Raw genomic sequence first — 24,592 nt, 5'->3', positions numbered from 1 at the left:
GGTTTCCTTTCCTGGGCTGGGACGGCGGCGAGAGTCAAAACCCCCCTGTTGATTAATTAACGACATTTCAAAGTTACGCTGAGGTAAGGCTCTGTTCGGTGCTTTGTCGTTAACGTTTTTTTTAAAAAAAAGGCTGGCAGGTTTATTTGGAGCAGGAGGCAGAAGACTCGCCGCAGCGTCTGTTTAAACTGAGCTGGCAACAGGACACCAGCCGCGCTAACAACTGTTGCATGCCAAAGTTTGACATGTTAACTTTTAGTGCTGTGTTACAGCCAAACTACATCTATTAAATATGTTTAAATGTTGTTTAAGGAAGCTCGGTGTTTAACCAAAGCTGCTCACACACACACTGTTATGTCCTTGTCCCGGTTGTCGCTTGGTAAACTCGGTCAATGTCTGACAGACTGGGTGTGGTGGACTGGACACCCGACTGATGCAGACCCAGAGGCCTTCACACACGTTTAAAACTGAAGCATTCTCTGTTTAATATTTGCCACAGTTGACCACTTTAACTGTTTACATGCTTCAGGTATTCAAAACAACTATTTAGACAAGTGGAGAAGCCATGACTTGAGGTAGAACAAGGCTCAGCAGTGTTTTCTATGTTCTCTATACATGGGCCATGTATGTAATGATTCATGTATAGAATGTTTTACTGCTAAAGTGCATTACACTTAAAATTAGAGAAATCATCTGCCAAGGCTGATAAGTTTCTCTGAATCAATATCCATATCCAAATCACTGCCACAATCTGCTGCTTAGATGCTAACCTCTATCCTCAGACATGTTCACCCAAATCTGTGCTTTACCTTTTCAACCACAGACAGACAGACAGACAGACATACGTCGCCTAAAGCATTTCCTCATTGGTAGAGGTAAAAAGGGGTTTCCCACAGTCTTAATACACACTTCAAGGTTAACAAATGTTTAAAAAAAAAACTTAATCCAGATCTGTGCCTAGATCACCACCAAAATCTAATAATTTCTTAAAGCTTTAGCCTACATCCCCAGCAAAGTTGTCCAAATCGCTCATTTTCATTTTGAGTTATTGTGTTCAAAGACAAAGGCCAAAAACACAACCTACTTAGCGGAGGTAATAAAGCCAGGCCATATGTCAGTAGCCAGGGGCTCCCTTTACATGCTGGAAAACAGATGGTGAATATCTTGATGCAGTGAATAAATGCAGCATCATAAATATAAGGGTATATTTGGTTGTAGTATAACCTTTTCGGGTTTATGATAAATTTAGACTTTGACTTTTTATATTTTTTATTGTTATATTATTTTCTTCCAAGCCCAAAGCCCTGTAAAAACACTTTTGAATAACCATTGTCACAGTTCATAACTTCACAGTACACTCTTCGTCAGACTCTGTACTCTGCTGAGCCCACCTCCCTCTGCATCAGTGTCATATAAAATCTGCAATATATAGTTTCACAGTTTTCCTGTTAGTCCCATTGTGTAACATTCCTGACCTTTGAAATCGCTTGCTAACATCCAGTCAATTCTTGACCTTTTTGATTGTAAAGTACATTTGCGCGAAATACATTTTTTGTTTAGACAACTTAACAATAACAGCGGGAAACAATAACATTTTCATTATGTTTCTGTCTAAGACGTGGCGGCAGGCCACTATTGAAGAATTATCATCCATCTTTGCTTGTGTTTTTGCCTCAGTGAAAACATACTCATTTCACTTCCTTTCTTGCTGAGTGGTGAACAGTATGGGCAGCATGGCAGACCGAGTTTGCTGTAATCTCAGGCTGGCAGCTATCCTTTTAATTTCACAAACAACGTAGCGTTTTTCTCAGCGACGTACACGGTTAAATTAGATATTTGATGGACAACATCTCTGGACGTCCCAAGTCTCTCTCGTCCAGTACCTTCACCACCGTCTGACCTTTCCCCTTCCTGTGATCTTATATCACACGGAAGCGCTGGGGAAGTCATCTGTTACACACTTTAAACTACAAGGAGATGTTTTTTCTGATTCACATGGTGTGAATAGAGTAACAAAACTTCATTCATGTTGATAAACCCAAGTGGACCTGCTACACTATTGTGTCAAAGATTTGAATGATGATGTTACACAGCAAGAGCTTGTCATCCACTAAGAGACACACGTTAGAAATAACTTTGATGTCTTATTTATTTCAAGAGCAATTAGTGGATTCATTCAGCCATTATGTCAGTGTGATGTTGAAGTGACAGCATAGTGATAGAAAAATGACACCATCTGCATTTTATATTCATCCACTATGAGCCTTGTTGTTACTTTATTGTCAGGTAAGATGTGGTTTACACAAAGAAAGAGCATATCAGTTAATGGCACAAAAGTGATTGCATTATTAAATACCCGAAACAATGAAGAGAACAGGATTGTTAGACAAAAAAGATATTTGGCTGATCATAAAAATGGCACTACATAAGTGTATGCACATTTTCAAATTGATTGCATTGATCTGCAGTTGTCCAGCTCTCCTTTGTTCAATGATTTACTCACAATACCATTTTTTTACATTTTGCCCTTGATACCAAACAGAATTAAAAATAAAAGTGCACAAATATTTCATTATCTTCATATTTTACTCCCACCACATTTAAGCATTTTACACCTTAAGTTGTACCATGCAGCAGCTGTGTCAGAATAACAATTTGATTCTTTATGCCTAAGATGTGTGTGTGAGAAAGAGAGACGACATTGGCCACACACCACTTTTTTTATACTGAATAGCACTGTTGCTGTGTTCACTTGCCAGTAAATGACCATAACTGCTGCGATGCCCCTGAGTTCACAAAATAATCCATGGTGTGAAATCATTGCTTTAGTGTTTCCAGTAAAAACACAGTCTTTTAATCCATGGAAAGTGAGTGTGTGAACCCTTGACCCCGCCTGTCAGGAAGGTGAATGGTACGCCTGCCCTTTCATGGCTGTACTCCAGACAATAAATCAACTGTAAATGTGTTCCATGCCAACAACGTTGGCTTTACTAAGGTGACATTTTTCCCTTTTGGCTCAAATGCTTTAATCAACCCCACGTCTCGCACATTGAAAGTTGTGTGTAAGCAGCTCAGCAGCATGGCCGATTAAATGGCCATTATTAAGAGAGTATTATTCAAGTGTGCCTCCCGCCTGTCTGTCCTGTAGTGTTGTCTTTGTGATATTACTGCTTCGGTATTAGAACACTTTAATTAATTTGCTGCTGGACTAATGTTGGTTCCCACAGAGCCTGTCAAGGCACAATGATCGGGTTGTGTATGTGTGTGATACACATGGCTACACTTGTGTGGGCTGCTACATTACTTTTGATGTTCATTAACAATGAAAACACTTTGAACTAGTTATTGTGTTGTGGCTTGATAGCAGTGGAGCTTAGGTTTATCAATCCGTCCAACACTTTGATGCAGTTTGAACAGTTTGACTTCTTCTCTAATACCACATTTCTGTTTTTTTATTAAATATCTCAACAGCTGCATGTTCTCCCAGTGTGTGTGTGGGTTTTCTCCGGGTTCTCCGGCTTCCTCCCACAGTCCAAAAACATGCAGATTTGGGGATTAGGTGAATTGGTGAATTGGTCACTCTAAATTGACCGTAGGTGTGAGAGTGTAGGTGCTAATCATATATTGATTTGTCATTGTTATTTATTTTTTTAGATAACTTTAATTTGAGCACACTGTTCCACCAGACGATTGATATCATAAAGGCAGAACTTTGTTATTTCAGATCTTTCAAAATTATGAATCTCCTACTTTAAAATTAAAGGCCTGCGGGCCAGAACTGGCCCTTCAAGCAATTTACAATGACGGGCAGGATGAAAGGACTGTGTTCATGAATGTCGGCTATTTCCCCTGAAAATGAAGTCCCTTCACTGCCTCATACATCAGTTAACTACTTGCTGACATGTCAGTTGACCACACTGACCTTCTTTTAGTCATGCCAACTCACCGCAAAGGGTCTGTGATTTAAGAAATAAGATTATCACCTTGTCTGCCCTAAGAGCCAACTGAGGCAATTGTACCTGAATATTATTGGCACTGTTACTTATATTTCTGCCAATTGTGACTGTTATACCAGAATGTTGGTGGTACTGTAACTGTAACTGTAACCTTTTTGCATTGTATTGTACCTGAATGCTGGTGGTTTTATTACTTACCTTTTTTTTCACAAAACTAGCAGCCATTTCAATAAATAAGTGCTAAATAATTTGTAACAATTAGTATCTAATTGTATCCGAAAAGCTGGCCCTCTGGAAATTTTAATTGAATAGCCCTGGTGTTGTGGTTAGCACGCTTGCCTTTGAAGCAAGTAGACCTGGGTTTGAGCCCCGGTCGGAACATGGGCCTTTCTGCATGGAGTTTGCTTGTTCTCCAGGTTTGTGTAGGGGTTTTCTTCATGTTCTCTGGCTTCCTCTCACAGTCCAAAAACATGCAATATGGGGGTTAGGTAAATTGGATACTCTAATGGACCGTAGGTGTGAGTGGTGGTTGAATGGTTGTTTGTCTGTGGCCCTATATGCGATGGACTTGCAAACTGTCCAGGGTGAACCTGCCTGTTGCCCTGTGTCAGTTGAGATTGGCACAGCACCCCCGTGACCCTCTTGTGGAGGATAAAGCGGTACAAAATGGATCGATGGATCTCTACAGCTACTAGAAGGATTACAATGAAATGCGATAGTCATAAATATTGTACCCAGAGAATGATCCCAACTTTTCTCTTACACTCCAAGAAGGTCTGATTTTTTTCTAGTGAAATATCTATTAGCATAAATTCCTTGTTTCTCAGAGGATATGGCCATGGGACTTTGGTCATCATTTTCTGATTTATCATTTATTATTGTCAGGGTGGGACAAAATGTTTGATGATTTATCAAAATGTTGGAGCCAAATATCCACATTTTATTTGGATAAAAGATTTCACTTAATCAATGTCACAGTTTCATGACCCTTTGTTTTTTAAGTAGAAGAAAATTGAGTAAAATATCCATCACACTCCTCCATAGCCCAAATTATATCTTCAGTAGTCCTATTTCTTAAAACATTTATTTTTCTTAATATGAATTAAATCATAAAAGAATAAAGAAAGCAAGTATGAATATTTCAACAGCTAAAACAAATGAATCTTTGGTATTATAAGATAAAGATACGATAATCCTTTATTAGTCCCATAATGGGGAAATTTACAATAGGCATTTTCATATTTATGATTGTACAATGTAGAAACATAATTGCTAATTAGATTGTAAAATAATAGAATTTATACAGCATGTTTTTGATATTTAATTGTGTAATTGTTGCCAGGGATTGCACATGCAATACTGCACATGTGGATATGGAGTGGCATCTGAGAGCAGAGCTTGTTCTACTTGTTGGTATTTTACTACATTACTTAGTTTTATGGCTTCAGTTTTTTAGAAGCACAGACCTTGAGGCCTCAATCTGGCACTCTTCACCCCAAATGGCCCTTGGCTTTCTTGCATATGGCCAGTTCTGAATGTGATTGGGGTGAGGCACGTGTTCTCCCTCCACCCCAGCTGAGCAACTCTGTATAGGAAAAGCTCCGGGAACCAGAAGGATAAACAGCCATTGTTCCCCCGGTAGGCTTGATGAAACTACTCTGTCAGTGTGAGAGATCTCTGCCCTCTTTCATTAAGATACAGAGGGCCCCGTGACTGCCATCAAATGCACGTAACAGTGTGAAATGGGTCCCGTAGTGTCCACAAATGAGGAAGGTCACTTCAGGTTCCCATGCTGCCTTTTTTTTGCTAGCTACTATTACGTAACCAGAGTGCATCTCCCTTTGGCAGCACACTCCTGCCTGCCTCTTTCTAATGCTTATCACACTCCACCTGTCAAGGATCAGTGTTTTGGTGATAAAATGGAGCCAGTTCTTCCTGCTCAGTCATTATGTGGCTAATTTATCAAGCCGGCTTGTTGCTCTGTCGTCTGCTTACGGTCATAGATTTGGGCTTGGGCATGGGCTATGCAAAAGGGTCACAGTTAAAGTGGAGTATGGGAACCAACTTGTTGCCTGGAGCCCTTAATCTTTGCTCCTTCCATGTGATAGTGTTGGGGAACTGTGTTGTCACCAGCTTGAATAAATGTTTCAACACGTATTCAATGTCCACAGTAACAGCGTAAGCAGTCTGAGGACGCGGAGATTATGATTAATGCCCCTTATGACAAAATGCCTGATCAAATCACTTCATTGAATATTGATTAAAAAAAATAAAAAAATACTATAAATGTAACGGTATGATGAAGTCCCAATATTTGCACGTAACACTTAAATTTGTCACTTGCCACTTTTTGGCTGAGCCTAAATCTTGAATATGTTACATTTATAATACATAAATGGTCTTCAAAGGTTCTGAAAAGAGAGTTGATTTCAAGATTCTGTGTTTAAGAAAGTCTAGTCTAAGGTTTCTCAATGGACAGAACTCACATCTGCAACGTTATGGATGCTAATGTTTCTTCTTTATAAGGTGCATGTCTTTTGTTTGGGTTACACTTTTTAGATTTATATTTTATTTTATCACATACATGCTTATCTTAGCATATAAACAACCTTAAAATCAGGTTTAAATAAAGTCTTTATATATGTCAAGGATTCTTGGAAGAATTAATTTAGCTACTAGTTAACCTGAACTACAGATTTCTGTTTTCACTGACTGCTTAGATTTTTTTCCTCCAGGAGCTTGTCAGAGATCCAGTAAACGGAAGCGATGTCTCAATCTGCAGAAAAGGGGAAGGTAAGTAATGGGCAGATATTTAATCACATCACATCACATTTCTAGATAATTGAACTATGACACATTGTCTTAGTATTGAGGAGGGAATTGTAATCTAATGCACACACACTTGCACAGGCATCCAGAAAGGATATCCTGTATAAATTGGTTTCATTATGACCAGTGGGAATTAGTTAGGATGTGCTTTATTATGAAATTTACTTGCACCTTTACACTAACAAAATGCAAAATTTGATTCATGAAATGAGGGAAATGTCAGTAGAGAGGTGGTCAGTAACCTGTTATTTTATACAACATAACATTACATTATACAGTTGCATTCTACTGTAAACAGAGCAATTCCATATTTATTGACAGATCAATACTTCCCCATTAATTGCTCCTTTATTCTGAACATAGTTTTCTTGTATTCTAAAGTTCCCAGATGCAGCAGGTTATGTTGGGTTTGCCAACCTCCCAAACCAAGTGCACCGGAAATCTGTGAAAAAGGGATTTGAATTCACCCTGATGGTTGTAGGTGAGTAATCTGAGTGTTGTTTTAATAGACACATTAGGCAAATGTTTGATTTCTTTAAAGAATAAAGCTTTATTCTCAATTTTCTTTGGTTTTCAGGAGAGTCTGGTTTGGGCAAGTCAACACTTATAAACAGCCTGTTTCTCACTGATCTCTATCCTGAACGCTACATCCCTGGTGCTGCAGGTACACTCCCTAGTACATCACACACACATACACAAATAACATGCACAAATATACACACTGTAATAATAGAGAAATGTCTGCTGCAGTGTCTCCAGCAGTGCAGTACTTAAAGAGGAATGTTGGGAATGCCTTAGTCTCAATATGACCCTGCCCTTCTTATGACTTGACTTAGATTAGGACTTGTTTGCTTGAAAACAATTATCCATGCCCTTCGTGGTCAGCTTTTACATACATCTGTATGTATGTATGTATGAAAACATATAGTCCTTGAATAAGACCAAAACCACAGTTTTGTTGTTTTGTTTTTTCCATTGGTTGTGCGAGTTCAGTGGCTTGTGTGAACACAGGCAGAAACAAGAGTTCTCATGCGTCTCCTCTTTCCTTTCACTCCACAGAAAAGATTGAGAGGACGGTGCAGATTGAGGCATCAACTGTGGAAATCGAGGAGAGAGGAGTGAAGCTTCGTCTCACTGTGGTTGACACCCCGGGATATGGTGATGCCATCAACAGCCAAGACTGGTATGTTTATGTGCTGCGGAGGAGTGAGAAGTGATAACACATTAAGACATGCTTCCTGTCCTACAGTCTCACCCTTACCGCCTGACCTCTACTGTACAACTCCCTTTCTCGTTTCATCCCAAACTCCTTTTTCTGTCTCTCCTCCCTCTGCATTCTCTGTGTCTAGATTTCCATGAACTGTGTGTTTGCCTAGTCATGCCAATGGTGTCCATCAAGCATTTTAGTCCAGTATCTTGCTTGTCCTGGTTCTACTGTATTTTTACACTACTGAACTAATACACTTTTCTGTGAAGGCCTCAAAAGAGATGTGCAACGATTAAAAAGTAACTTCCTCGTTGCTTTGCAGATATATTTGTCCACTGACTCATAATTACACTGAACCAAAGTTGATAAGAAGCCTGCATGGACGGTAATTTAATGCTTATATCATTCCTCCCATTACACCATAGATATGATCATTCAGCTGACTCATTGCTGGAGTCCAAAACAATATTAAACTCTGTTTCCTTCTCAACTTACTGCTTGATTTACTTAGCATTTTTTGACAGTCATCGTTTCAACGGTAGAGCAGACTTTCTCTGTTATGTTAATTGTGTGTTTCATTAAAGAGGCTTTTGTCCATTTCTCTGATGTCAGCTTCAAGACCATCATCCAGTATATTGACAATCAGTTTGAACGATACCTCCATGATGAGAGCGGCCTGAACCGAAGGCACATAGTGGACAACAGGGTGCACTGCTGCTTCTACTTCATATCCCCATTTGGACATGGGTAAACAAACAGATAAACGCACTCTTGTGCAGACATTACATGATATATTCTTTCAGATTTCAGGTCGTCATGCCAGCATCCAAGATAACCTGAAGTAAAGAGTACATAGCACAATATACATGATTTGTACTCATTGGGAAACACTACATGCTGTAGAATGAAATTACATATGCAAATCATATATTGATTTGTCATTGTTATTATTTTTTTTTTAGATAACTTTAATTAAGAACTTTGTTATTTTCAGATCTTTCAAAATGATGAATCTCCTACTTTAAAGTTAAGCTGTTAGTGTTGCAACAAAAACAATTTTTTATTTAATTGTACAGCACCAGCATTTATTTTTTTAGCAATGCTCTTACCTCACAGTATAATTATTTCTCAATCACTGTATTGGAACACATCCAGAAAATATGTATTTTTCCTGTGTGTGACCCTTACCCTTGAACAATAGCTCCATTGTGGCTTTCTTAAAACTGAAGTGGAATCCTAATTGTTATTGGTACAATCTGTGTTTGTCCTACTGTTTCATGTTGACAAAGATCTGCTGTTAAAAAGGGTGATTACGCCAGGTTTATTCAAGACATGCTTGAGCATTACATACACATGTTGTATGAGTTCAATTCATTTACATCTTGCTAATATAAGACAATTTTTCAGTCACAACATTCCAATTCAAATCCCAATGATCAAAGAATCTTGACAGGGATAATAACAACATATAGCTGGTGATGTCCCAAGAATTTTGTACTGTAATCTGAATGACTGCTATGTTTTATTCACTTTTTCTTTCTTATCGTCTTTTCTTTCTTCTCTTTTTCCATTTTCTTCCCCAGTCTTAAACCTCTGGATGTGGAGTTTATGAAGGCCATCCACAGCAAAGTTAACATAGTCCCGGTCATTGCCAAGGCTGACACACTGACACTGAAGGAGCGGGATCGCCTGAAGAGACGGGTGAGTTTGTTGTAAACTCACACACAGATCTGCCTTGTTTTTTGTGTACATTAGATATATTCACTGACATAGATGTGGGTTTTTAGTCCATCTTCAAGTCTATGGTTCAGCTGAAGAGGGCCACTGAATAATAACAAAGACAAAATTACTTTTCCACCTTTCTTGGCAGCGTGGAGTATTAGGCATCCATGTGTTCATGTGATAAAGCGCATGCACATTCCTCTGTAATCGCAGTGATGTATTCCTTACATTCTTTTATGATACAAGTAGTTTGTTGAAAAGGGAGTAACAACATGAAAGAGGAAACAAGAGGAGGGGCACGTTGAGTAAAAGACTCTTGTGTGTATAATATGCAATCGATGCAACACATGTCATTCAGCGTCGACCCGAACTAGGTACTTCCTGTCTGCTTCCCTGCACGCTCCTCAGCTTCCTGCTGTCCAAGGAGCGAGGACAGTGCTATACAACACACACATAAACATAGACACAAACTCCTCCCGGCCACACTTTCGGCTCATAACCTCTCACATGGATGAGTTAGGATTGTCCCTCCTCTATTGCTCTTTAATACAGTGGCTGTGTTTCTTTAGATATCACAGGTTTTTGCAGAAGTTTGTGGCAGGAAGTAAAGACACTTTCTGAATTGAAACTTTAACAAACTACAGTATTATCGATTGTCATGCTTTTCCACACAGAAGGCTCTAAAAAGAATTGCAACAATTTAATCTATTTTTAATCATTTAAACTATCATTACAAAATGTATGAGTAATAGTTATGTATGAATATTAATTTGATTATAGCTTCTCAAATGTAACAATTTAGTGTTTTTCTCTTTTTAAATATTTTGTAAAATTAGTATCATTCAGTGGCAAAAGTTGATTTTCTTATTAAAATCAATCGCAAGCTCCTCCAATGAAGGTGTCGCCAACCCAAAAGGCAGATGATGATTTAATTCCATATTTAAATACAGTGAAGAGAGTACAGTAAAGAGTCTGACAACAGCCTTTAGTTACCTGAGAATCTATTCCATTTCCATTTCCAAAGAAAAAGAAATATTGTAACTAATATATACCTTCCTGAATTAATGCCCACTTAAATTGCATCCGACATACAATCGAGACCTTTTGAATGTAAATTGAATTGTTTTGGGAAATGAGTGGCTTGATCAATCCTTATCAATATGATTACTTACGTATATGTTTCTGAATATTAAAATTCGTATTACAAAGGTAATTTGGAGACGTCAAAGACAACACTAAGGGTATTTTACCACCAAAAGCACGTGTTTGGTCCCTTGGTTTGGTTCGTTTGCGTAGGTGTGAATGTAGTCTTGGTAATGTAATCTGAAACGTTATAGTTTAATGCATTATGGGTATGAGATAAGATATAGGATTACCCCCAATTTCCACCGGGAACGTCAGTGGCATGGAAGTCAGTGCCCGGTGGGGATTGGGCTTTGCGAACCAGCCATATTCAGCGAGCCAGCGATCAGCTCCAGTGACACGCCTGGTGGAATTCGGGGGTTAGTCTGGTTCCGGTGCCGATGATCTTTGCGGTCTATTTTGTTTAGTTTAGAACTATGCATGTATGAAAGCAAACTGTACCCACGTCTGTTTGCTACATTGTAACTTTTTCAGACCGGTGTGGACCAAAGCAATCGAACTTAGTTGTGAAAGTGCCCCAAGTGACTGTGCTCTTAAAATCAGAGCCATTACCTAATTCATTTAGGTAGCTGATAATATTGCCAGGTTCAGTCATCCGTTGGAAATATTTACAGTGTGTGGGGCTTAATTTGCAAGTTTTTCATCGCAGCTCACACCTCTGTGTTTTTAATTGGAAGTCATTCTGTCTCGCCACCTTTCCCTGCATGCCCAGACCTCCCACCTGTCTCCCATTCATTTCTCATTTGCTGGTAGTCTGAAAGGCTCAGGCCGGTCATCTGAGCAGAGTCCAGCTCTGGAAGTCTGTTCAGTTCAAATCCCCCCAGCAAGAATGTGCAGCATCTGAGGAAAAGAAGAGGTCACAGTTGGAGGACACACACCTTTCTTCTTGCAACAACAGGATATAACAGCTGCCACAGAATCAAAATTAGCGAACCTGATGAATGGTTCTCTATATAATCCAGGACATAAGTTTCTCCAGCATCAAAGGTGAAATTCCTTCACTGCACTGACCCACCGTTTAATTGTACTCTGTCATGTTGTTTTATATTTTGACCTTCCACAAACTTTCTGAGTGTTCTTCTGGCACTTACGATGAACAAAAAACACATTTCCTGCCTGTGCGGACCGCCTCCCCAAACTATAGAAAGTCCCCAAGCTTGTTGACCTTTTAATACAGCTGCCTGAAGTCAGCAGGTCAGCTGTTTTGATTAGATTTTTGGCAAACATTTTGTTTAATTCTGGTCATGTTTTGCTTTTCATTCAGTTAATTGTTGGACATCATATACTGTAAAAATGTAGCCAGTAGCCACTGAGTAGGAAATGCTACAACAGTATCGCTCTGATCTAACCTCGAATTGTCCACATCACTATCTGTCCAGTAGTTTGTTCACATGCTCCGCTAAGTGTAGCCTTAACAGACATTTCCCACTGTATACTAAGGACTAATTAAATGTTGACTTCAACAAAATGAATTGCACGCACACATACACAGATGCAGATTCACACACAGACACACAAGTACCTCGACAAATAGGTTTATGATTTTCCAGAAAAAAGTCAAGATTATCCAAAAATACCAAAATACATTCGTCATTTAAGTTTTAGAAGAATGGACACACAAAGACATATTCAAATTTAGATTGCCGGTAGTTAATGATAGTAAGTTCCTGGACAACCCATTAGTCAGGAAATACACAGAGTTAAGTGAGCAATCTGCTCCACATTTAGCACTATATTTCCCTAAGGAGGGCTTGTTATTCCTAGCAAATACAACTTTTATCTTCATCTCAATTTGTTTAAAAAAAGAAGGGGGACAACAAGGATTCTCCAGTTATGCCTTTGTGCCAAGTCTTTAATTCTTTCAGTTTTCTGTTTTTGACAATATCTTAAATAAAGACATGTACATTAGGAGACATTTGTTTGACAAGGACAATTTTAATTGGTAAATGTTAAAAAGTGAAATGTCGATCAGTAGATGTTTATCACAGTTGAATAAACAGAGAGAACAGACCGTCAACTCCCTCAACCAGTCACTATGCTGACTTAACTATTAAACTATGAGCTACATTTAGTACATTCAGACAATTGAAGTGGGTGTGTACATGCTCTTTCATTTCCTGACTTTCCTAATGGAATCAGTAATCAGTTTTTCGACAACACATGTAACCATAGTAGGTTTAATGTGGAGCATCATTGTATTTCCAATTCATCTTTTCAAGTATCTCTCAGTAGAACAAACACATCGGATTTGAGTGTTTGTTGGTTTGATCAGATTAATTGAAGTGGCTCTTAGGTATACGTGCCTGACTCCAGCTATACAGTCCTGTGCAGTGTACCAGGGCACAGGCCTTCCTTTGAGGTCAGCGCACCAGTTGCCAAGAACCTGCCAGAAAGCCGAGTGCTGGGGGATGATTGATGTCCTCCAGTGTTTCTCCCATAGTATTTATTACTTTCTTTCTGGTTTTTGTTGGGTACTTTCTTACTGTTTAAAAGCCATTTGTCTCTCAGTAAACTAGGACCTGCTCCCCTCGAGACTAGTGTTTTCTCTCTTTATTAAGGGGAAACATCTTGTGCGGAATAATAAAAGTTTCCTGCAATATGTCAAGAGTGTACCATTGACGAGATAGAAACTGTTGTCCTGTACAGCACAAACTTGCGTACAACGTGAACCAACTTCCCATAGTTCAGCTTTCATCTATTTTGTTCTGCTTATTCCTCTGCCAGACGTTCCTCTGCTGGCAGTGCCTTAGCCAGCTGCGTCATACTTTCTTCCTCTGCCTCTTGGTGTCCTCTTTTTTAATTTTCTTTAATGCCAATTTCCTTCACGGGGGTCTTTGTAGTCAGTAGTTCATAAGTTTCCCTGAGGAGGGTATATTGAGTGGCTGATCCTCTCAGTCTGGGACCTTACAGTCATATCCTGTGTGAGGCTTAAGTCTCAAATTGCTATAGTGGTTATTTTCTGTTTGAACACAGATGACATGCAGTATGCAGCTGGTTCAGACTGGAATCTTTGAGAGCAAGTAAAATAACAGCTTTTTGTGTGTTTTGCTTTAAAATATTCCTAAAGTTAGAACCCTAGATGTTATGTATATTTGTCTCTTGTTGTAATAAACTGGTTTTCTTTAGGTTTCAGAGTGTAGACAGGATTGCTAAGTTGGTGAAATAGCTCAAAACGGTAGTAGAAAGTTAGACGTAAGAAAATCAAACATTTAAAACCCAGTCGTTTGTTTTTGACAATTATCAGTGCTATTATAGCTGCATTTAAATCTGTATTTAACCCTTTTATGATGACAACAGTTAATCGGGAGTCATTTTTGCAACAAGCCTCCACCCTAATCTATGTCATACTTCTCCTTTGTGTGAAGACTAAAGACTCTTCTCATAAGCCACAGGTTGGCAGGAGCTAGAGAACCCAGGTCCTCCTGTGTTCCCGCACCAGGCTGCAGGCAATAGTATAGCCCCATTCGCCTTTAATTTATTTTCCTCTGTTTCTTCACCCACTTCCCTCATCTTCCTCTCCTTTCTTCTGTCAATATTCCCCATCCATCTCTGCTTGTTGTCTCCCACCCAGAACCACCCAGTTTCCCAGTGTTTGTCCCTCAGCTGCCATATTTCACTTCAGGCCATGGCACTGTTATGTTTTCCCCTCATTGTGTCACTGGTTGTTATCTCCCTCAGCTGCTCCACCATATTACCGCTATGTGAACCAGCTCTACAACCCCAATGGGACACATTGCTTGTAAAGCTTCACTGCCTATACCAGTCGCTATTGTCACCAGGTTTTCTTAAAGTGCAATTTGTGAAGCAATTTTAACACAAAGGGGTAAACTTGAGGAGACAGAACAGCTATTGAGGTTGTAAAGGAAAATATTCAGCAGGTGTACCCAAGTGATAAATGACATGTAATTATGTGAGCTTGATATTCAACTTTTTTCCCTTGTGCGTCAACCATACTGGTCCCCCAGGCAAAAAGGTTTAGTGGTGATTACTTCATTTTTCCTTCACTGCTCCTGTGTGTGTTTGTGCATAAGTGTATTAGTCCCTGGTCAGCTTGTGCTTTTCCTGCCAGTGTTTCAGACACGCGGATATATTTATTTTTTTGCCCTTCAGCTGCCATTGTGCCAGGGCATGATCCAAGTCTCCACAGATTTAAAAACAATAAATATGCATTTTTTTGCCTCCTTGAATGAGCAGCTCTATTACACACAAACATCTAAGTACAAACCTACCACACTGTAAAAACAGCAGGTTTCCTCGTTTCCAAGACCAACCTGAAAATGTGTTTTTTGAACTTCCCCACTAATGAGTCACGATTTGCAGTTGGCTCTTACTGTTTGAGACCCTTCTCATTACCATGATGTGTGGGTAAATCTTTAAAATGCACTGTCCCCTTTTAAATCCTACTCAAATACAAGATTACATGAATAGCTCAATTGTTTCTCTCCATGCTCTTTGATCAGAGGGAGTTGTGGGTGGTCTTAACTGTTCTAATACTTAGCCAGGACAATGGGAGTGTGTACGTGTTAATATGAACATGTGAGTGTGTGTGTTGATCACTGTTGCGCATATGATGCCTTCAGTCACCAAGGTTGGAAGGTTTCCACAATACTTTCCTCCTGAGTAACTGAAGCTGTTCTTGCTGGACTTGTTCTAGTCTAGATTGACCGCTCAGTCTCATACTCTAACTGAATAAGTTACTGCTGCTATGACTGATGTCAAACGTGTGATTATATTTCTGCCCTCTGTTGCAAAGCCATTCTCCAGCTCCCGGTGGTGGTGACCCACTGTGCCACCTGGAGCTATGAGACTCCACGCACGTAACACTCTGCTCCCTGCTCCTGACGCCAGATTATATCTGTTGACGTAGTGGGGCAGCAGTTCACTATGCTTATGTCTACATGAAGAAGTGTGTTTGTGTTTGAGGCTGGTAGGCGGTCTAAATCTATTCCACCCCCCTGAGATCACGTATTGTTGGGGCTCCCTCACCTTTCCGCTTAGAGCCAGTAAGTTGAAAATCATTTCCTGGAGGGAGAGAAGTATTTGTTCCCATGAGCGTCATGGTTTGAAAAAATGAATATTGAATCTAAAGAAGCACTTGCAAAGAATCACATTTTCCTTCTCAGTTTGCCAAACCTCTGTTGTTTCTCCTGCACGTTCAATGTGTTGTCTGAAATCATAACACTGCAGACTTTCTCTTTGTTTCATATTTTAGGAATGTAATCTCTACTCATGTAACGGTCTGTACTTATAACTCTAAAGGCTTTGTACCGTTCTGCAACTAGATTTATAACAAGAGATTACATTTGATTAATTACTGTATTTCTATCTTCAAAGTGGGATGAGGCCATCATTTTGTGTAGAAATTGTACAATATAGTCTGTGGTACAGATGGAATTCCTCAAACTGAAGTATGTTCCAAAATATATCACAAATGAAATTATAAATATATATATAAAATAAAAAAATAAAATACATATATAATATAATATAATATAATATAGTCAATTCCACAAACTTCTCCTTCCAGCTCTGTGGTCAAATTTCCTGATTCTGTCTGAGGAAGATCCCGTCTTTACCTGCTGTTTTGGCTCAAAGTTACTACATTAAATGACACAAAGTAATCCTTCTTATTCAGTGTATTGCAGACACACAGTTGGACCTAGGGGAATCTCATAAAGAACAGGGATTACTCAGAATAATGGACTTGGTGCCCACCATGGTCTAGATTAAACTCAGTCTTGGGGGGGAAAAGAACCCTTGTTCCTCAAGGTATTTTTTCAGAATAACACATTTGTTATTAATGTTGTGATAGCAGTGATACGTAGTTTAATTCCCATGCCCAGTTACATAGTTGGGTCACTCCGCTTCTTCATAAGGACTTATGAGTTTCAAGATGCAGTTTAGTTGTTTTGTTTCTCTCTCTCTCTCTGGATTGTAGATTTCCTTTGACTGCTCCGGTACATGTTTGTACTTCCAAGTATTGTTCCCAGGATTGTTTTTATGTTTGCTCAGCTCTGTCCTCAGCTGTCACATGAGAGAACTTGAATGTGAATTGCGAGTGTGTGTTTGTGCATTTGTCTGACAGGACGGCAGTGGTTCACCATCACCACAATCCCCTCTTTTGTCTTTTTAGCTCTTTCCTTTGGAAGTTATTTGTTTTCCCTGTTGTTTGTCAAGAATTAATCCGTCCTTGCTTAGAGGTGTTTGAGTCATTCATATTTTTGTGAGCCTGTTTGTCAGAATGAACAAATCCTGAAAATATTATTCCCTCTGCAGGTTGACCTGATGAAACAGTTGATCCGTATAATGATGGGTTTGCAGCCTGCGACATTATGATTTGAGGTTTTGGTTATATCTGCTGTGCAGCTGCAGAAAAACTGCTTATCCATGTCATGAACTCATTGTGTGTAATTATATCTATGGTATGCTATATTTGTGCAATGAATAACCACTACATTATATTAAATACTGCTATTCCTGGAACTGAATGAGCCTGACTATACTCTTGAATCACAGGCTTGGAATGATCCACCTGCTGCCCACCTCCCCCCACACATACAGTATATGCTCATGCACACACACACACACACACACCCACACACGCTCTTTCCATTACTTGCCGACATTATGGAACATTTCAACAAACAATGCTTACTACTCAACATTGTGAGCAAGAAACATAAGGCGATACATCTTTGTCTTCCGTTTCTAATTAATACTAGCACAGCATTTCAGATTGTCATTGTTTCTCAAGTGCCCGAGCAGCATTAAGTCGACCCTGCATAACAAACCATAACAGCACAGGGAGTAGTGGGGGTGTATTATAGCCTGACAGGATGATCATGAAGTAAAAATGGCTCTGGCTGCCAAAATCTTTGTGCCAATGAAAATACACAACTAAAAAGATGAGGAGAGACTGGCGTAACATTAGGTATTAAGACTTACATCGTGTACAGTAAATCAGAGGGAGACAACAGGGATTTGACACAGGCAGTGATTTTGACATTTGATGATCCCTGGGAGTTTTTGATTATAGGTGTCAGGTCGTACTAAGCACATGTTGTGGAACAGAATAATTCAGGTAAACAGCCATTTTGCAGCTTTTGGCTTAGTTGGGTCTAGAAACAGATGATGGCAGACAGACTCATGTTTGTACAATGACCAGATGATGTTTCTGGATATTAATTGAAACTTATCATTCATAATATATTGTATGTTACATTCTTGATTTCTTTGTGACCTTCCAGTGAATTTGTTGCCCCCATTTTATTGCATTTCATCTGCCTTTTTTTTCTTTTTCTTTTTTTTTTATTATTCATGTGACTCATTCGTTGTTTGCTTGATTTTTTTTCCTGTCATTGTATCACACATGTTTATTTTCCCCACTGAGTACACAACGTCCCAAAACTCTCTATGCTCTGCCCCACCAGAGTGATGTTTATCTAGCTACCATAGTGGTGTTTCAGGTAATGAAGAAAAAAGAGGCTCAGGTCTTATGTCACGCTCTCTTCTGGGTCACGCTCTCTTCTGGGTCCCGCAAAGCTTGTTTGTTTTTAGATCTGCCCCACAACAATACCTAACTCTCCTCTGTACACACACTATCTCACACACTTCACACAGAGCTCACTAAGAAAACAAGCAACAGTCATAACAAGAGCTCAAACAGGAGCTGCACTCCGTAGGAAAACCTGTGCTCACTTCCTAGGCTCCTGGCTGACTCAACACTGTCCTATTATACACTACAGTACATGAAAGTCCACCAAAAGTCACGAAAACAACACTTGACATTTTTTGGCTCCATTATATAAGACTTCATTGTGGATTTGACTGTCTGCACCGAGGAAACAAAAGAAAAATGCAGCTTTGATCCTTAGAATAATAAATATGGACATCTGTCCCTGAGGGTAGAGGTGAAGAACACTCCTTTGTTTTAATTTGTTTCTTCACCGGTCGGTCTGGGCTTCAAGGAGGTTGAGAAGGTTGTTTCTCACACAGATGCACACATACCGTTATTATTTTTCACCTCTCTACCGTTTTCTGTGTTGGCCCTCTTTTCCTTCATGGGGTGCTTTAATTAAATGTGTTGCTGCAACAACAGGTAGTCACACACACCCTGCTATTATCCTATAGGGCGGTCTCACTCTTTTACTTTCTGTTTATGGCTCAGAGTGGCAGCTGCCATTTAGTCCATATGACAGTTTTGAGTTATGTGTTGTTGTCGAGTGAATGCACCCCTTTTATAGGTTAATGTAATATTAAGATAACATACCGAAGTATCTGCTATGCTGGAATTAAAGCAGTAGTATATGTATCTAGGAAAGTGGGGGGGGAAACATGAAAAAACTTTCATATTATGAGCTTCTATTATATACAAAAATGAAGTATAAAAACACAGTTTAAATGTACAATTTAAAAAGATGTTGTTCCTTAGGATTTGTCTATGGTTTTCCTGATCATTTTTTTGCAGATTATTGGATTTATTGTCTCGATTTCCAGCAAAAAGTTAAATTGTCTCTCTGGTAATGGTGGTGTAATGACACCATTGCTGCTTTCAAGACAAAGGAACATGTCATGGAGGTCACAAGGAGGTCACCACCCTGCCTCTATATTAACCCCCTGTATGTTTGTCTTGTTTTTACCCCTCAGATCCTGGACGAGATCGCTGAGCATGGAATCCGAATTTATCAGCTGCCTGACGCCGACTCTGATGAGGACGAGGAATTCAAGGAGCAGACCAGAGTCCTGAAGGTTAGTGAGGGTCTCACTGATTATACTACCTGTTATGAAACGGTTTCAGACATTTCCCTGAGCTGGTTTAGAGACGGATGGTCTATTTCCTCATATTCATTCTTTATTCCTCTCTGTCTTAGTTTTCCATATCTATTTCTATCTAACACTGTGTCTCTTCTAGAATTCACTGACTTCAATTTTTCTGTCTTAGGCAAGCATTCCCTTTGCTGTGATTGGCTCCAACCAGCTCATTGAAGTGAAGGGGAAGAAGATTCGTGGTCGTCTTTATCCCTGGGGAGTCGTTGAAGTGGAGAACCCTGAACACAATGACTTCCTTAAACTACGTACCATGCTTGTGTGAGTTTCCCCTGGTAATAAAACTGCTGAAGTAATTGGAAAATCTTAAGGGAAGTCTTTCAAAACCTTCACATACTGTTATGCTCATTAAACAGGTTGTAAAAGTCTGCCAGTGAATCAAATATCTGCTGCCTTCTAGTGTGTAAAGATAGCATTGCATATCTGTCCGTTGCAGGACCCACATGCAAGACCTACAGGAGGTGACTCAGGATCTGCATTACGAGAACTTCCGCTCAGAGAGGCTGAAGACAGCGGGCAGGTGAGTCACAGATTCATATCAGTTAAACAGCAGATGTTCATCCTCATGTTTTAAGCAGAATTCATGCAACTGCAAATCAGTCGTATAATGATTTAAAATATTTAATGTGATTTATCCTGCAGGGCTGCGGATGAGGAGGTGATGGATAAGGACCAGATCCTGCTCCAGAAAGAAGCAGAGGTAAAAATGTTTTTTAAGTTTTCAAACGCTCACTAGTCTCTGTTTTTTAAGAATCCAGAAGGCGATCCACAAAAGCCTTTTGAACAGGGGTCACCAACGTGATGCCCGCGGGCACCTGGTAGCCCGCAGGCAGCCCATAAGGTGCCCGCGGGCTCACTTCACTTGCATGTATCCATATGATCACTCAGTAAAATATCATTGATATTGTTTATAAAAACTGATTATCGTTAGGAGTAAGCACTGGAATGAATGTGTATGCAGTTGAATGCATAATATTAATCATTTATAAATGGTAAAAAATTGCAATTTGGTAGCCCTCCATATTATTCTTTACCCTTCAGGTAGCTCTCGGTCTCAAAAAGGTTGGTGACCCCTGTCTTAGAATATGCTCCTATAGCTAATCCACATGTTTTTGTTAAAAGTGTGGATTTACACAGAAGAGATTGGTATCTATTTCAAGTCTGAACAAAATACATATATATGTATGTGTATATGTATATATTTGAAAAGGTAATATATGGCTGCATGTTTTGCAAAATAACCACTAAATATCAATGTTAAGTCAATTATGTCAATACAAGTAGAAGTTTACTTTTGTCAGTGTATTTATAAAAAAGGATGAGAAGATACAATACATGTTATTATAGGTTTTATTCTGTGGACCTGAGTCTTCAATGAAGATGGAATTGACTTAAATACTAATTTTCAGAATTGGTCACAAGCACTGGATCAGATCATAAACCTGATATAATCCATGAACCCTCAACATGACATAAATGCTTCATCAAACACAGGCCACAGGCAATATGACTTTAGGAGAGATTTCTGCTACTACTTTCATACAGTTGGAGCTTCCATCCATCAATCTTCTACCGCTTTATCCTCCACATGAGGGCCATGGGGCACTGTGTCAATCTCTTTTATGTTTTTGAATTGGCTGATTATAGTGACGTTGTAAATGTATCAGCATTAATGTCACATTATACGTATAACCTTTTGTTGTTTAAAAGAGGTTAAAGACTATATATATAGATTAATATTGATATCAGTAGAAATTCAAGGTTCTGATATTGGTATCGCGTCGCCTGTAAAAAACTGGTATTTAGCCAAAGATTTTGTTTGGCTGTACTGAAGTTAAAAAGTCGTATTTATTTCCAGTCCACTATCTTCCATTTGTCTAGTTTTCCTTGTGGACCATGGAGCCTGCACGTCATCGGGCAATAGCCAGTTTCCTGAATACTTTTGATTGCCCTGTTTGTGTTACTGCTGCAGTGCAGAACAGTGTAGTGAGAGGGTATGTTGCAGCAGAGCAGTTTGTAAAAAGTGTTCCTTGGCAGGATATGCCATCACTTCCTGCCTGGATGTCCTGGCCCAGTTTTTTATGGTGGGAATGACCTCAGGAATACAAGGAACCTGCAAAGACAGTACTTAATTTGTTTTTGTTTTGAATCGGAGGAAATACTGTTAATGTATTTGCTTCATTCATTATTTTCCAAGTACCAACCCTGAAATGATTCAGTGAAATCAAGAGTAATGAGCGTTATCGCTGAACAATCTACTAATTTTGATGTCTGTTCAATAATAAATACTTTATTCAGCATGGTCAGTGTACATTGTAAAGTTGTAAATATGGATGAAAAAAGACAACTATCAAGTAAAATTCAGTTTTTTATTTGGGTTAAGTTAAAATCTAATCTAAGATTAGACAGAATAGTGTGGTTCCGTCCCTGAGATAAATTATATTTGATATTAAATAAATTAACCATGACTTTTTATTGATTGAATTTCTGACCTATATTTATTTCCCAGACACAAGAAATGTGAAACTTATGTCCTCAGCCACTAGATGGCAGTAGACGTCAAAGAAAGCATGATGTAAACTGTGACCCATGCTTCAAACTATCACCATTTTAACTGAAACCTCATTGACTGTGTGAAGCATTTGTGAGTTATTTATGGTTCCATTGTGACTTAATTAACCTCACACCGCACATTTTATACCTCATTCATTCTGAACTACTGTACTGTACTGATATCACTTTTTAGTCGAGCAGTAATTCATTAGATGATTTATGCTGTGTTAGCTTTTGTTTCCTTAGTTTGTTTCGTCATTACAGTTCACATTAATACATGTGTTGTACATCAACATTCTCTGCACACTTAACCAATCACACAAGGATACTCAACAATGGTGATCTTTGCATGAGGTCTCCATTGTCCTGGCTGCATTACTTCTGAGTTGGTTAATTAAGTAAAGACAGACTTTTCTTACATAAGCATTTATTTACTTCCTTCTGTTTGTAATTGACCTGAAACAATTCTCTAAAGAAAGAAAGATCAGTGTCCACTTCTGCATTTTTACCACATTTAAAGTTTACTTCGCAGTTCTGGTCCAGAGTCTTTTTTCGATACTGTGCGAAGACGTGAACATGGCAACCTATTTAAATGTTTCCCTCTCTATTGTAGCTGAGACGCATGCAGGAGATGATCGCTCAGATGCAGGCGCAGATGAAGATGAAAACAGACGAGTAAAAGAGTCAAAAGGAGCAGAAAGGAAGCACACCGACGCCCCCCCCCCCAACATCCATCAATACCTGCCACCTGCCTGCAGACCCACCAGGAGTCTGGGATCACATCATCTTCATCATCCTCCCTCCAAACATCCATCCATCAGGTGTCCAGGAGCTCACAACTATTTTTTTTATTCTTCGAAAACACTTTTCATAGCACATACTGCCGTCAACACTATTCCTTTATCCAGCCACGTAAATGTATCTCCTCCAAAACGTAATGGAGTTTTCCGTTGTTCATGCTTCACCCCTCCACAAAATGTCACAGAAATCAGTTGTTTTTGAGGAATATGGCGGCGTCAAAAACATATCTTTTTGTTAGAGGTAAGAATATTTAAATGCTTGATGACAATGACATGTTTCAGTTGTTTAGCTGTTGATTTATGGTACTGTCAGTGACAACAGTACTAAAGCAGGATTTTTAGCATTAGACTTCAATGTTTACAACAATATTTGCACAAATCATGCATTTTTTTTAAGGCCGAGCTTCTGTTAAATCAATGTTGAACTTATTTTGCCTTCAAGGCTCATTTGAGCGTATTTTAACTTAACTTTAAATGTTTTTTTTAATGATTTTTTATTTGTATTGGTTATTTAGAAGCCTTTACCTCTGAACGGTGTCGGAGCTTCAGTGTCTTCACTGGCTTCAGTCTAGTGATGCAGAGTGTACGTTTGTAGTGTGAAATGTTTGGCTAAGAACTAGGTGAACAGGTACTCAGTTTTATAGAATTAAATTAGAAAACTTTTTTTTGCCTTAAATTAAAGTGTAAAGTTATATGCAAGAGGTCAGACTAACACCATTCAGGTGCATAATGAACCTGTCATTCTCTAGGATCAAGCTGTCATTATATCAATGTTCCATGCTGCAGCATGATTGTAATATTGGTGCCAAACGAAAACTTCAGACTCAAAACTAATCACTATTCTAATCAGAGTAGTAAATGTGTCTGTGTTCGGTTCACTGACATTACTTAATGTGTGTCTGTACACTTCATATGCAGCCTTTCATTATACTCTACTGTGTGTTAGCGCTCCTATTTAAAAACACAGTAATGCAATATTTAACTGTAATACGTTCTCCAGTACGTACGTACGTTCTTCTTCATCAGTGCCGTCAGACTTGTGCTGCCATTAGCACAAGTTAATTCCCCAATCTTTTGCTCTCGAATGCATATTTGTCTGTTGTTCTTATTGAGACAAACCTACTAATTATTTCTTAACAATATGTCAGTAAAGACTTGTTTTTTAATGTCTACATTTTTGTATTTCTCTCTAAAATAAAAATTGTTCCCGGGAAAATTGCTATAGCTATTGGATCTCATATGAAAGACGTCTTATTTTGCTCTGAGTGCAAGACTTTAACTTGATATTTCGAAATTAAATGTTTATTAGTTGATTTTTGGTGTTTACACAGAAAAATACATCCGTGCTTAAGTTCGAGGAGTCCTGTAAACACTTCATCTTGGCCCCACAATCTTTCCCAGCTGCAGAAGATAAATTAAGACAAAAAATGGTGCTATTAATGTGTGTTAAGACAAAATATATAGGGACAAAAGGGGTTATATACAGATATGGTACCGGTTAAACCACCAGGCTTTTACAGCCCAGTGAAGTGATGGAAAAGCACTGGCTGCTACAT

The 24,592-nt window shown here is 38.9% G+C and overlaps 1 protein-coding gene across 1 annotated transcript; it reads left to right on the top strand.

Moving 5' to 3' along the window:
- Positions 1-24,240, top strand: LOC310940327 (septin-2). Its single transcript, XM_083905269.1, has 12 exons — positions 1-83; positions 6,692-6,749; positions 7,167-7,266; positions 7,363-7,449; positions 7,845-7,968; positions 8,605-8,739; positions 9,576-9,693; positions 19,504-19,605; positions 19,799-19,944; positions 20,120-20,203; positions 20,326-20,383; positions 22,850-24,240. The coding sequence occupies exons 2-12, from the start codon at positions 6,723-6,725 to the stop codon at positions 22,913-22,915; spliced, it is 1,047 nt and encodes a 348-aa protein (XP_083761395.1). The 5' UTR covers positions 1-83; positions 6,692-6,722; the 3' UTR covers positions 22,916-24,240.
- The last annotated feature ends 352 nt before the right edge of the window (positions 24,241-24,592 follow it).

Source organism: Microchirus variegatus, assembly GCF_963457635.1.
Source record: "Microchirus variegatus genome assembly, chromosome: 18".
Taxonomy (NCBI): Eukaryota; Metazoa; Chordata; class Actinopteri; order Pleuronectiformes; family Soleidae; genus Microchirus; species Microchirus variegatus.
Note: the sequence above shows the minus strand (reverse complement) of the source record. Positions and strands in the feature narration are given on the sequence as shown.

Excerpts from the sequence above, each read along its gene's own strand:
- LOC310940327 (XM_083905269.1), top strand. The coding sequence starts at position 6,723 with ATGTCTCAATCTGCAGAAAAGGGGAAG. Across the intron at positions 7,450-7,844 it reads CTACATCCCTGGTGCTGCAG|AAAAGATTGAGAGGACGGTG; the intron begins GTACACTCCCTA and ends TTCACTCCACAG. Across the intron at positions 19,945-20,119 it reads AAACTACGTACCATGCTTGT|GACCCACATGCAAGACCTAC; the intron begins GTGAGTTTCCCC and ends TGTCCGTTGCAG.